At 38.8% G+C, this 14,711-nt stretch overlaps 1 protein-coding gene across 1 annotated transcript; it reads right to left on the reverse strand.

Annotated features, from left to right (window-relative positions):
• Window positions 1-1,775: 1,775 nt before the first annotated feature.
• On the reverse strand, window positions 1,776-14,093 carry LOC149018631 (26S proteasome regulatory subunit 4 homolog A). The gene is made up of 7 exons (XM_089152796.1): window positions 13,987-14,093; window positions 13,132-13,614; window positions 11,535-11,780; window positions 3,540-3,709; window positions 3,230-3,446; window positions 2,941-3,081; window positions 1,776-2,105 (listed from the first exon to the last, which is right to left on the reverse strand). Exons 2-7 carry the CDS (start codon window positions 13,609-13,611, stop codon window positions 2,022-2,024), a joined length of 1,338 nt encoding a protein of 445 aa, XP_089008922.1. The 5' UTR covers window positions 13,612-13,614; window positions 13,987-14,093; the 3' UTR covers window positions 1,776-2,021.
• Between the last annotated feature and the right edge of the window lie 618 nt (window positions 14,094-14,711).

The following is a 14,711-nucleotide window of genomic DNA, read 5'->3' on the forward strand; positions in this document are numbered from 1 at the left end:
CTATGAACATGCAAGTTCGCCTTCGTCGACCTGATAGCCCCAAGTTCGTCTTCGTCTTCGTCTTCGTCTTCTCCTTCTGCAAGTTCGTCCAAAATTTCTCCTTCTGCAAGTTCGCCTTCGGCAATCACCTCGCCCCAAGTTCGTCTTCGTCTATCACCTCGCCCCAAGTTTGTCTTCGTCTTCTCCCTCTACAAGTTCGTGTTTAGAGTTGTCAGGCTTTTGATTTTGAAATGAAACAGATGCTTCTCCAAGATGCGATCAACGAAGCGAGTTCATTCTCAAGATGAGCAACTGTTTTCGATCACGGAAGCGAGTTCGTTCTCAAGAGCGAGAGGGCTTGCTGTTCTTCTCCAGATTTTCAGAGCTCCAAATCGTAAAATGAGTTGGGCGAGGTGATTGCCATGGGTTTTGGGTATTTTCAAAACATTTTGAAAAGCAAAATTGAACCGCGCTCCTTTTGGTTTTTGAATTCGTATATACCAAGCTGGGCGGTATTTTGTGTTTTTAAAACGTATTAACCAAACTTGTATGAAATACCAATACTTCAGTTACATAAGATAACCCAAACCGCCCAACTCGAACCGGTTTAGCGTCATTGGACCGAGCCGTTCCCAAAAAGCTGCTTTTACAGGTTGGACGTCATTGTTTAGATTATTTTAATGGCAGAACAATGCGGGCCGTCCAATTAGATCGGACGGCTCGCTTGACGGTCCTGCGCATTAATTGCGCAGGACCTCAGCAAAATTGCTCTTTATGTGTTCAAACGCCGACCATCCAACAGTTGGCCAGTTTGACTGGACACACAGAGCACTCAGAGGATTTGTACGCTTACCTCGGCCCAATCCCACAACTTCCAGATGCATCAACATCATCCAACGTGGAAATATATCTCCTCTATCAACTCCCAATTTCCATGCAAGGTTCGAAGAGACAATAAGTATAAAGTCGCCACCATGAAAGAAATATTCAAAATAAGGACGATAGATAGCCCATCTAGAACTATGCACTACTCTTACAACAACATTTGAATGAGAAGGGATACAGGGGGTACATTCTAATTTTGTGATTAGAAGAAACCTTGGTGGCCGTATCATCTACTTTCAGGACTTACTTTGGTTTTGTTCTAATGTTAGGAATGTCCTGTGATGTGCGTCATCAGTAGCAGTTAAGCATGTCCAGTAACAGCTAACTTGGTGGTTAGACTCATGAACGTGTGTTTTTTATCCTCCTATTTGTTTGTTTCTATTATTGGAAAAAAATTTCGAATCTGTGATCAAACAGAAAACCAAAGTGCAATGGAATTCAACTACAAAGCCAACAAGCTTACTAATTTCACCGTCCACTAACACCAAAAACACGCCATCTCTTTTATGGCACCTTACTCATTTCAAAAGTGTTACCCTGAAAACCTGATTATATTTTTCCCACCCGAAACAAAAAGAAAAAACGGATGTCAATTCCAAACCACGACCTACTCCAGGAAAATTACTCCTTCCTGCAGTCAGCTTGCAATTTAGCATATAAAGCGTAGAGCACTTGATGTAACTACGTTTACAAGAAACTGTCGTCAAAGTGAGCTTCCCCTAAATTTTTCAGGGGCATCACTTCCCCTTTCTTGCTTGAACATTCATGAGACATCTATTTCTACTAAGTGCATTTTCCCAACAACTAGCATACTAACATCCCAGACAAGCAGTACTTCCTTCCTGCCAACTCTAGAATACCAAGAACTAAAAGGACATGCAGACACACTTGACTGTAAGAGCCAGCAAAGCTTTCTAGATGAATGGCACAATGATCCGTCAATCAGATTGGCTTGCAAACAAAATTGTGCATGATGTGGCTAAGAGGTACTACATGAAACCAGATGACCATCATGGGCGTCTTAATTTCAGATAAGATTATCTTCTTGAATTAAAGGAATAAGTCAGGAACAGATTGAAATACACAGGCCCATAATGAAACAAAACCCTCAAAAAGCTAAGCAGCGCACGCAGACACCATCCCATTGACTGGTGGGCTTACATATAGAGACCTTCTGGCACCCCCTCCTTTTTCTTGAACATCACCTTGTCCTTGGCCTTCTTGAAATCCGGATGCGTCACCTGAAATATCAAATCATAGAATAATAAGATTTGCAACATTTAATTGATCCTACCAAACTTAGAATGCTCATGCATCTATCTCCCTTATAACACGAAGTGGCAAAGTATGCAACATAATCCTGAACGCAACCCAATTCCCATACCTAGGTTCATAAAAATGACATGACATCTTACATTGAAAAATGATGAGATCAGGAGCCCAACATCAATAGATGCCAATAAAATACAAGCACGGAGGCATATCCACATTGAACACCAAAAGCCCAAAAAGAAGTCCCTACCATTTGTAGAAGCTGAATGTCCAAACCCAATTCAACATTTATAGAAGCCCCCAGTTACCAAAGATTTGCTTCAACCAAACAAGCTGACATGCAATGCAAACTTCCTCCCTGCCCAAAAATCTGAGCAACAAGGCATCCTTTGATACCGTAATGATTAACAGATGGATCATTCCTCAAAGATGGCCACATTAACACATGGAACTACTAGACGAGTTTATTTCGATTTGCCCATCATAAATAGGAACTAAAAAGCCCAGGATGTCCATACATTTGCCCATTTGAATGCCCATTTTTAAAGTCAATAGGTGGCTGTGAGTGCAAATTGTAGGCTGTAAAACATGTTGTATAGCCCATTTGCATAGAGTTGATGGTTCAGTTTGGTTTTACTTGAGAAATGTGGCACCCAATAGAACCGTTTCATACGCTTAAGTTAAACTTCCATCACACAATGGCTTTTGAAAGAATGCAAAGTCACATCAATTGAACTTTAAAAAACTCCTTTTCTACAAATCAAGAGGAAAATGTAATCAGAGATGACAAGTCTTTTGCATTACCTTCATACGTCGCTCTCTCAAAGCAAGCAAGCCAGCCTCAGTACAGATTGCCTTGATATCAGCTCCAGAAAACTCATCTTTAGTCATCACAAATTCCTCTAAGTTGACATCATCTGCCAAAGTCATTCTAGAAGTGTGTATCTGCATTCACAAAATTGAGGGCAAAAGAGAGGAAGAATAATAGTATTATTTTCAGCTACAAAGAAATTAGTCATGCATTTGCAGTACCAAAATTATTTGCAAGTCTAAAGAATCAATCATGCATTTATTCAACATAAATCTGGCAGACCTGGAAGATACGTCTCCGTGTTTTAATATCAGGAAGTGGGAATTCGATCTTCCTATCTATTCGTCCAGGACGAAGAAGAGCAGGATCGAGACTTTCAATCTTGTTTGTTGCAAGGATCACTTTGACATCTCCTCTAGAATCAAAGCCATCCAACTGGTTCAGCAATTCCAACATAGTTCTCTGAATCTCACGTTCACCACCTGAATGAGCATCATACCTGCAACATATAAATTGCAAATCAGCAGCAGTCCAGAGGCAATGCATCCAAAAAGAAAGGTGAACAGTCTACAGTAACTAATGTAAGTCAGACCTCTTAGTCCCAACTGCATCAATTTCATCAATGAAGACAATAGATGGGGAAAGATCATCAGCAACTCTGAAGAGCTCCCTGACTAATTTTGGACCATCTCCCAAGTACTTTTGAATTAATTCACTTCCAACAACGCGTAGGAATGTCGCTGATGTTGAGTTTGCAACGGCCTGAACATAAACATGAATCAGAAGCATTTTCCCATGGATACCAATGGCATTTGTAAGCTATTCCAACTTTATTATTTAACAGAAATGGATATACACACAAATCATCAAAGAACGCATCTACTCTTCCACATATAGCCAGCAAGAAAAAACTCTTTTCTTTTCTGTTCTTTTTTTGTTTTGTTCTTTGGTAGGAGGAAATATAGGAATGGTTTAAACCTTTAAAAAGAAGATTATGAAAATGTTCAAAGACCAATGAACATAAGCTTCACAAGATTTCTGGAAAATGAAACAGGTAAGAAAACTTGGAGTTCATTTTTAATTGGTTTTCTTGCTTGTTCCTGGAGGCTTCTAGACAAGGTAACAAGGTACAAAATCTGAGGAGTTCTTTTTTTTTTTTTTTTTTGTGTGTGTGTTTTGGGGAGGGGGGGTTAAAATGCTCATATACTTGCAGGGGTCAGCACTATATTTACATGCTTGTTGGATGGTAACCTTGTATTTTACCTTTAAGGGACCTACTTCAGAGTTCCCTTTCATATCCCCTCCTGCAAGGATCTTTGCTGCATTGAAGAGAAGTTCCTTTTAAGGCCTAGGAGACGACTTTGTCTGTTCATAGGGAAAAAGGCTTGCATGGTCCTTACTAGTGCTCCACTCATAGTTGTTAAGGCGCCCCTAAGCCTCCAGGTATTACTCTCTATTCAGTTGCTGACAATGCCTTGGTCTCATAGGTGACCTTGTCACCTTGCTTTTCCTAACCCCTGAGAACACCATGGTTCACCAAGACACTGCAGCACCAACATTTTTATTTTCCATTTTAAGTAAAATCGTATGTTCTACTTTGCCTTTCCTTTTCTGCCTTCTTTCACCTTTTAATCAATCTACAACATGTAGAATTGTCCCTTCAACCATCATTCAATTGTTAGAATATACTTCATGCAAATTACAGCATAGGTTTCATAAGATGAGGTTCTGAACACCATAACCCAACCTTATTTTGCTTGAGTTCACCTTCGTTTAGTGATTCAAAGCACAATTCAGACCCTGAATATCACCTTTCGCTGGTCACAGATCGCACTGGATTACTGGCTCAATTGGCATCTACCACCACACCATTTCTGCTGCAATTTAAACTTGGTGATGCACAGCCTTCTTGCTTCATATATGAACTAAAAAAATCACTGGCTGTAGCTTTGTCTTCAACTGCTGCACTTGCAGATCTTGCAAGAATTTTTGCTTCAGCTTCAATGCGACATGATATGTGCACAGTTTCTGTTGTATGTTTTGCCATTCTTATATTAGTTTATGTTCCAGCAAGCCCCTAGATGCCACTTTTTGCATGCGATTTTTTTCACCTCTTCAACTGTGCACTCCATCCTCAGCCATAGCTGCTATATATTTTTTACTTTTGAACAAACAGCAGGTTACGAAGTCGCACCTAGAGTAAATTTCAGCTGCACATTGGACCTGTCATATACAACTTACTGTACCTTTTATTCCCTGCTATATTTGACCTATTTTGTGTCATGGGAACTATTGTTTTGTGTGCACTGCAATACTGCATCAAAAAAAAATCTAAACAGCCAATCCTTTAAAAACAAAATTATGCGTATTCTTAGGGCCATTTTGGTGTGATTTCTATTTCAATTTTCATGGAGAAACTGTTTGGTTTGATTTCTATACCTTGTTGCAATGAAACAAAAATCAAATGAAGAGAAATAAGTTAAATGCTCTTTCAATTTCATAATTGAAATTGCAGCTATTCTATTTTGTGGGATTCTTGAATGATACATCGTAACAAATTGATTCAAGGATCAAGAGTGTAAAATCGAATCTAATAACAAATACACAAAAAGAATCAGGACTCTGTTTTGGAGTTGGAAACTACCAGGAATGGATCAGACAACCGGGGCAACTTCACAAGAATTTTCTTTTCCCCTAGTTCAGTGCCCCAGTCCTATTTTCTTTTCCAATGCTTCCTTCTCTTCTTAATGCTCCTCATCCCCCCCCCCCCCAAAACAAACAAAAAAACACTTCATTTCTTTTGATTATTGGTTCTCCTTTTTCCACTATTATGCTTCTCTGACTTTTAAGGGAAATATGCTTTCTTTCTTTTTTTTCCCCTGGTTCAATGCCTCTGTTGTTCTATTATTTTTCAACTCTTCACCTCCTTCTACAATTTTCCCCCTTTATTCTCGCTTCTCCTCCCAACCCCACTCTTCTGCTTCTCTCACTTCTTTTGTAAACCATTTATTCTGTTCAATGCTTCATTTGATGCCTTACACATCTCCAGTCGTCTTGTTCTTCACTTTTTTTTTCTTTTTTGGTGATGGGATTAACACAAAGAAGAAAGAGGGGCAGGATTATGATTGAATTCTTTTTTTCTTCAAACAGAAATCTGTCCCCCTTCCTTTTGTCCCAAAAATCCTCATTTTATGTTAAATCATTAAATTTGTATAAATAAAATAAAATAAAAAGAACCTGAGATTGGACAATAAGTCAAAAATGGGTGAAGGCTCTATTGTTCACCCACTTCAGTGGCTTACCATGCTCAATCATTAAAACCAAATAGGTTTCTAATTCTAGGAACATTTCAGATTGATGCTACCAACACTACTTCATCTTGGCCAAAAATATGTTTCTTTCGCATACCAAGAAATGCAGAAACCACGCAAAATTGAATTAGAAATCATACCAAATCACCCTACAGAAGTACATTAAAAAAATTCAAACCCTAAAGATACGGTCCATATGTAAGAAATCTTCAATGCTGCTTCTTTTATTCAGAAAACCTTTAATTCCTTCATCAAATACCCAAAAATGGAAGCACCTGCCACAAGACTGATGCAACCTGGGTTGAAATAGCCCTTATTGGGTTGCTTGTGGACCTGGCCAAGAAATGAATAACTCCACATGTTTGATGGTAATTTGATGAACAAATGAATGTCTAACCGACAAGTGAAAAGAACATAAGGTAAGGTAATTGTTGTAATTTGAAGAAATTTTTGCTCAGAAAGTGTTTTCATTCATAGACCACAATAAGGTATTTATAGTTACAATCTAATTAAGTCCCACACTAAGTAGGAAAAGGAATTGAAAAATAAATAAAAATAAAAATACTAACTCTAGACTAATTAGGAAACGGAATCCTATTCTAATTAGGAAAACCTCAGTCCATGAGCACATCAGCCCGTTGCTCATTTGAAGTAACAAAGGTGACATGGATCAACCCAGCCTCAACCTTCTCTTTGATGAAATGCCTGTCAATCTCCACATGCTGTATTGAGTTGTGAGCTATGCTGATTGCTGACTTACTAGCTGAGTATGACTGTATAGGAACCACCAAATCTGTCACAACCTCTTGAAACAGCCCTTTAAGTCATAGTACCTCACAAATGCATTGAGAATCGCCCTAAACTCGGGCCTTGGCACTAGACCTCGCAACCACAGCATGTTTCTTGCTTCTCTAAATCACAAGGTTACCTCCCATATACGCACAATACCCATAGGTAGACCTCCTATCATCTGGACAACTTGTCCAGTCTGCATCTGTATATGCCTCAATCTTCAAATGTCCATCAGCTGAAATTAAAATCCCTTTTCCTGGAATGGCTTTCAAGTATCTCAAGATCTGATATACTGCATCCAAGTGAGTAAGGATCATGTATATACTGGCTAACAAAACTAACTGCAAATATGATGTCAGGCCTAATGTGATATAGATAGATCAACTTTCCCACTAATTTTTGATACCTTATATTGTCAACTGGTTCTCCTTCCTTTGCCTTCAGGTGTAGGTTAGGCTCAATAGGAATCTCAGCAAGCTTACATCCTAACATCCTAGTTTCCTCAAGAATATCCAATGTATACTTCCTTTAGGATAGAGATACACCACTAGCAGAATATGCCAAAACTCTAGACCCAGGATCTCAAATTTGGTTCCCAAAAAAGTCTCCAATGCTGAAATCCCATCCTCACTACTGCCTATGATCACAATATCATCCACATATACTAAAAGTTCAGTAGTATGGGAACCATCTCTTTTACTAAACAAAGTGTGGTTTGCATTGCTCTGCTTATAGCCATTACACATCATTGCCTTATGGAACTTTATAAACCACGCTCTTAGAGATTGTTTCAACCCATATAAAGCCCTCTTTAACTTGCACACTTACCCATAAGTCTCGATAGTAGAATACCCAGGTGGTACATCCATGTATACCTCATCTTGGAGTCTCCATGCAAAAAAGCATTCTTCACATCCAACTGTTGTAAACTCTAACCCTTATCAATTACACATGAAATAATATTACCAAGGTTTAAAGTATCCCACGATACCATACGATACTAGCCGATACGTATCCATATTTGACCCAACTGATACGATACATCTCGATACGTCTCTCCATTGAATTACACTAAAGTACATTAGCCAGAGCGATACAGTACCCGATACAGGGCGATATGTCTCTTAAAATCACCTGACCGATACAATACTCGATACCGATACTTTAAATCTTGAATATTACAAACTGTGTTCATCATGGCATCAGGGGCAAATGTCTCCTGGTAGTCAACGCCATAAGTCTAAGTGAAGCCTTTGTGGGAGGTCTAGTAGAAGTCCCACCAAGATGTCCAGTAAGACCACGAATACCAACAGTAAGAGAAACTGAACAAGACCATCTAAGATAATTTGTCCCATTAATAGTACAAACTGTGTTCATCTTGGCATCAGGGGCAAATGTCTCCTGGTAGTCAACGCCATATGGTTGAGTGAAGCCTTTGTGGGAGGTCTAGTAGAAGTCCACCAAGATGGTCAGTAAGACCACGAATACCAACAGTAAGAGAAACTGAACAAGACCATCTAAGATAATTTGTCCCATTAAGTTTCACAGTGGTCATCTGAAGCAAAGAAACTCACGATTCCTATGAATGAAAGACAAGGGAGACTCTTCAGATGTACCAGACAAGGGAGATATGGGATCAGCCATTGCAAGAATAAATCACTCAAATTTACAAATAGTTCCCTAAAACTATTTGAATTTACAAACAAATCCTTGATAAGATATGAATTTATATAAAGACCCATGCGACTATTCAAATTTGCATAAAGCTCCTTGAGAGAGTTCAAATTTACAAAAAAAGCCCTTGAAAATTTGAATTTACAAAAAAAAATCCGGCAACTATTTGGATTGGCAAAACAGCCCCCTGTGAATCGATGGAAATCTGCGATGATCCTAGAAACATGCTTAAGAGACATTGATGGGTCTAGGAACATTCACAAGGTCTGGTTAGGTCAGGCGTAGGTTCAAGAGGGATTAAAAGACACGAAATAGGTTCAATTCTCTCTTACATAAGGGGTGACGATGATGGTTTCAGGTATACAGAGGTGGAAGAGTAGCAGCAGGTGAGAAGAAAAGATAAAAAGGATTTGTGGTTCTGATCGATGGTGAAGGTTCGATTGTCTCTTACATAAGGGGTGACGATGATTGCTGGAATGGGTGCAATTGCTGCTGGAATGGTGAAACTCTGGTTCGATGGTTAAGGAAAAAAGGTTTGCAGGTTCTGGAAATTTGGAGAAAGAAAAAAAAGGAAGGAAACAAGTCAGGTGGCAATGGAACAAAGGTTGCTGTTAATTGCAAGTTGTGGCTGAAGAGAGGTTGCTGAAATGGGTAGCTGCAGGTTGCGATAGAAGAAAGACTGATTGTAGGTGACGGTGGTGGATCCAGGGAGCAGTGGCAGCAGCAGAGGCAGAGGCAGCTCAGCAGCAGCGAGAGAAATCGAGAGAAAGAAGGTTTCTCTAGTTCCTTTTTTCTTCCCTAATAGAAATTAGGCTCTTCATATCATGCTGTAATTTGAAGAAATTATTGCTTAGGAAGTGATTTTTATTCATAGACCCCAATAGGGTATTCATAGTTACAATCTAGTTAAGTCCCACACTAGATAGGAAAAGAAAATGCAAAACAAATAGAAATAAAACACTAACTCTAGACTTATTAGGAAACGGAATCCTATTCTAATTAGAAAACCTCAGTCCATGCTTTCAACAGTAATGTAGGACATGGGGAGCAGGTGGAACTAAAAATGAAATGGGTATGAACAAAAATTAGAAATAAAAAAAAATAAAAAAATAAAGTGGAAGGGATATTTTGCAAAACATAATTTAAAGACAAACCATGGCTTCAAAACCTCTTCAGCCTTCTGAGAACAGTAAAAAGCAGTGGGAAATGCCAAGAGTTCAGCCATTCAAATTACCAGAAATTTGATCACGAATGAGTCTGAAATTCCAGGCGAGGGATCTCCAGTACTAAAATAAAACAGATATACATTGGATGGCCATCCACAGAAGAACAGGCAACAACTGAGCTCATGTCTAACGGTAGGAGAACCAAGTTTCAGTGTTGACTTTGGTTCTCACAGCAGACGAGGTTTCTGGGGTAAAGCTTTAAGGGTTCAGGTTGTCCAGGGGAGGGAACTGATTTTACCGCCACAAGCAGGGACTAAGCAAAGCAGTAAACCTCTGTAGGGTGGGGGAGGGGAGAAGATGGAAGGGATAAGTAGAAAAAGAAAATGCAGGAAAGAGAGAGCAGGGGAAGAAAGCTCACACAAGCATCGCAGGCACACATCCACAACCAAAGAATTCAGTTCATCTTTTCAATCTGTCTCAATAGTTGGCTTCACATGTATTTATAAAACCAAAAAATAAAAACTACTATCTACTTACTAAAACTTGGACATTAAAAAAAGACAATAATAAAACTCAAACTGGAAGTTTCCCCAAGTCTAATAGCTAATATAACACATCTCAAAAGCCAAATAATATGAACCCCAAAAATCCTACAGAACCAGAACAAGCTTCAGACTCAATTGACCTTAGTTTGGGTTCTCAAATGTATTGGGTCAATCCATGGGAGCGCACTCACATCAAACACCCCTTTCTATTAGATAATGAAGGCAGCCTAAGAAGTAAGACCAAGTTACATGAACCTAAAAGTACAGCTGCTCTGTGCTTTCACAACCCGAAAACTAAAGCAAAATGTCTTCTAACTGAATACAGGTTGGTCTGAATGCCACCTTTTAAGGTGAACTTTGGCTTCATATTGTTCTTCAAAATCCTCTCACCTGTTTATAATAGGATTATAGAACCTTAAAAATAAAGAGCAAAACTGTTATGCAAAACCTTCAACGAAGATAGATAGTGCTCGGAAGGGAAGAAAAAAACAGTGGGACTTGAAAACTTCAGCAATGAACCATAAAACCAAGAACATCTTGCAGGAAAACAGACAATCAGAAGCCTCCCTGAAATCATAAATCATTCAATTTAACCATAAAACACTGAACCATGACTGGAAATGCAAATGAATTGCAGAAATAAACGTGAAGTTTGTTAGGATATAGGGAGCAGTGGAGGAAACAACCATAAACTATAACCAGGATTGTCAGGGTCACAGGCTCCAAATACCCAACTAATTCAGCTTTTCAGTTTATAGAAGATTACTGTAAATACTCACTACTTACCCCTATGTTCAAAGAAGCACTACCATAAGAAGGACAGAAAGAGAGGGGGGTGGGAAGGTTACAAGTGAGTTGACACTGCCCGGAGGTACCATACAAATAAAAAATAATCAGAAACAAAGACAGCTAATCAGTTTGAACAAGAGTTTTGGTATTCCTATTTCTTCATCGGCAGCAGGTAAATAGTATTATTAAGATATGATATAGTTAATCATGCTCTACAGCTCAACGAAAGACAAAGCAACTCATTGGTTTCCACAAAATAACAGAAGTGTTAAAAACAAAGGAATCCATGAGTAATAATATTCTTACACACCTTAGCAAGTAACGTCTTGCCAGTTCCAGGTTCACCATAGAGTATGACTCCTTTGGGAGGCTTAATTCCAATGTCTTCATACAATTCAGGATGAGTAAGAGGAAGCTCAACTGCTTCTTTAATTTCTTGAATCTGGGCATCTAATCCACCAATGTCAGCATATGACTCCAATGGAGCTTTCTCAACTTTCATCACGGAGACCATTGGATCAACTTCATCCTGAAGAAGTCCCACAACAGATAAAACCTGCAGGCGAAGACACCAACAGATGAGTGAAAACTAACAAATGAAGAAAATTTGTACAACCAAAAACATTTTACCCAAACCATTTCTTGAAGTGTATGTAGCAAACAAAGTGGAAATAAAGAGCTAAAGTGTCAGTCAGCATCTTCAAGAAGCATGTGGCTGTTCATGAATGTATCTATGGCACAGATGAGTGAAGATTAAAGATAAAAAAATCCCGATCGAAAGAAAATACAAACTCAAAATTCTGCAGGAATAGAACTACCAAGTCTGTAAATATGGCTAGCATTAGAAGTTGGATATCATGCATATGAGCTCTCTAATTATTAGTAAATTCAAACAACCAGTATGTTAACAGATTCTAGGAAACTCCAAGATCTACCTTTCAAGTTGAGTTGATACAACAAAACAAATCTACTACTTATTTTTTAATACACAGCAATCATATCCTCAATTTTAAGATAAATAAAGGGTGTAAACCCCATCCCCCCAATCCCCCCCCAAAAAAAAACGAAAGGGAGAAAGGGGAAACACAAAAGGAAGGTAGAAGGAGACTACTAAAGATAAATACTAGTGATGGACAGATGTTCAGAAACATACATAGAAAACATAGACGTCGTACTAGTTTCAAATTACATAGGAGGCAGCTTCCAGTATGCAGGAAAATTCTTAGGACTACCACTTGTAATGACAAGTCACTTAGAAAGTCAGTTGATACTGCCTTGTAATCAATTTGGAGCAATGACACAAATTCAAAACATAGTAACAAACACAGCAAAAGGAAGAAAAAATGGAAATTGTAAAAGCTTTAAATTACATAGAAATCCCCTGCCCATGATGCAAAACCATTCTGACTTTATAACGACCTACACTGCAGCTCAGTGATCAACAAAACGGGGCTAACAATCGTGGCTTCTAAAGAAGGGATAAGGCAGCCACCATCCTCAGATCTTTAAACATATGATCATGCTAATAAGCGACAAGCAACATATCATGGTTATCCACAGATCAGAGAACTTTTATAGCAACTCCAAAAAGCAGAATCATCCCATATATAATGAGTTCATACTCCAATCCAGCGAAGAAGGAAAAAGTAACCTTATAGGACTAATTCCAACAGCTATGCCTGGGAAGGCCAAGTTCATGGACCCTTAACATTACAAATACTAAAATCAGTATCACTTACGGAAAATTATACTTCTGGGTGACATTTTACGTTTTACTTCTTCAGGCAGGAGAACTAACAAGGATTTCACTCATAAGATCCAGATATTTGAAACAAGTTACGAAAGAGGAACATAGTAGCCCAAACAATTTAGCTATAGAACAATAGAAGAGAGCAAAAGCATCCAACCTTGTTGTGCATGAGAATGGCACAGCCTGGCTCAAGCTGATCCTTGTCAACGAAAGAGAGTATGCCAACATAATATTCAGGACCCACAGAAGAAGAGACAATGGCATGATTCTCATCAATGAGCTCTTCAAGATTGCCAACACTCATTGGAGAACCACGAAGATCATCAACCTTAGAACGGTCCTCTTCATTTTTATCCTCCTGGGGCTTCAACCTTTCCTGGTTGGCAACAAACTCCTCCTCCATGAGGAGATAATCCTTAATCCTCTCCAGCTTTAAAAGCCTAAGCTTGCATTTTGTGAGAGGAGTAACAACAGGAAGGCGAGCAGCAGCTTCAGGGCCCTTTTGCTTCCGCTGCTTCCGGCCTACACGGATGGGTGGAGCCGCAGGCTCAAACTTCTTCTCTTTTTTGTCACCATCATGCTTCCTATCACCGGGCATACCTTGCTTATTCAAACCACCAGGACTTCCTTGACCCATTTTCTGAAAACCCAAAAAGAACAATTGATTAAGAACTTGCAATATCACAGCTGAATCTGAACTATATACCTAAAAAATTTGTTCTCGGGAAGCAATAGTCAAATTTATGCAAAAGGGTTCCTTGACAGATTCGCTGCGTCGAACCCTATCTCTCTCATCTCCTCGTTTCCGAATTCTTATTTCTCTAACCCACCTTTACTCATGTCCCTTCTTTTGGGTCCAAACCGAGAAACCCTTATATCGTCGGGGAAAACCTAAATAGCAGAACAACTTACCCTATAGATATAAACCCTAGAGCAACATTTCAATCGCAGAAATCACAAAGAACAGCAAGAAGAGAGTAACCAAGATCGGAAAAGAGATGAAGAGACTTACTTCTGCAGATATTAGAATTCGAGAATCTGCTAATCAAGCGAGCGATATCCAGGGATCGGAAGAACAAGAAACAAAAAGAGAGCTGGGTATAAAGTATTTGTACATCGAAGGTCTTGCCTTGTGAAAGAAGAAAGGTGCGAATGAAACCATGGGCGACGGGCCGGACCGGTCTGATTTTAAACCCTAACTGTATCGGAACTGACCGGGTTCATCTTGTTTCAACTTTCAACGTGTCGAACCGGAGATTAACATTATCAGGAAGAAAACAAAAATTGCTAGCAAAGAATTGAAATTAAAAAATATTTTATATATCATAGTATCATATTACTATATTTATTTTCATACTGTTTACTCTTGTTTGACACTTTTTTTTTGGGTAAACTGTTTGACACTTTGATGTCAATCATTTTCACTTTTTTTTTTTTTAAATCATAAAACTGAAAATGCATTACTAATAAGTTGTCAAAAGGGTTACAATTACGCTCTTGGTAGGAGTTATCTAAACTGTTATAGTAGTTACACTCTAAGGCTCTAGTGGCCTTAGTATTAAAAGTTTACATTAGGGTAGGGGATTTAAAGTTATAAAATGATGAATGATTTGTCTGGTAGCGGGATTTTCGCAGAAGAGGAGTGTATTGTATTGGCCAAGCATGTTGTTTTGGTTCGGATAGTAATTGGATTACTCTTGGCTGATTGCACCAAATTTCTTTGATCCGCAGATGTGA

The sequence above is a fragment of the Hakea prostrata genome, chromosome 4, assembly GCF_041222555.1.
Source record: "Hakea prostrata isolate BN-2017 chromosome 4, UWA_Hpros_2, whole genome shotgun sequence".
In the NCBI taxonomy this organism is placed as follows: Eukaryota; Viridiplantae; Streptophyta; class Magnoliopsida; order Proteales; family Proteaceae; genus Hakea; species Hakea prostrata.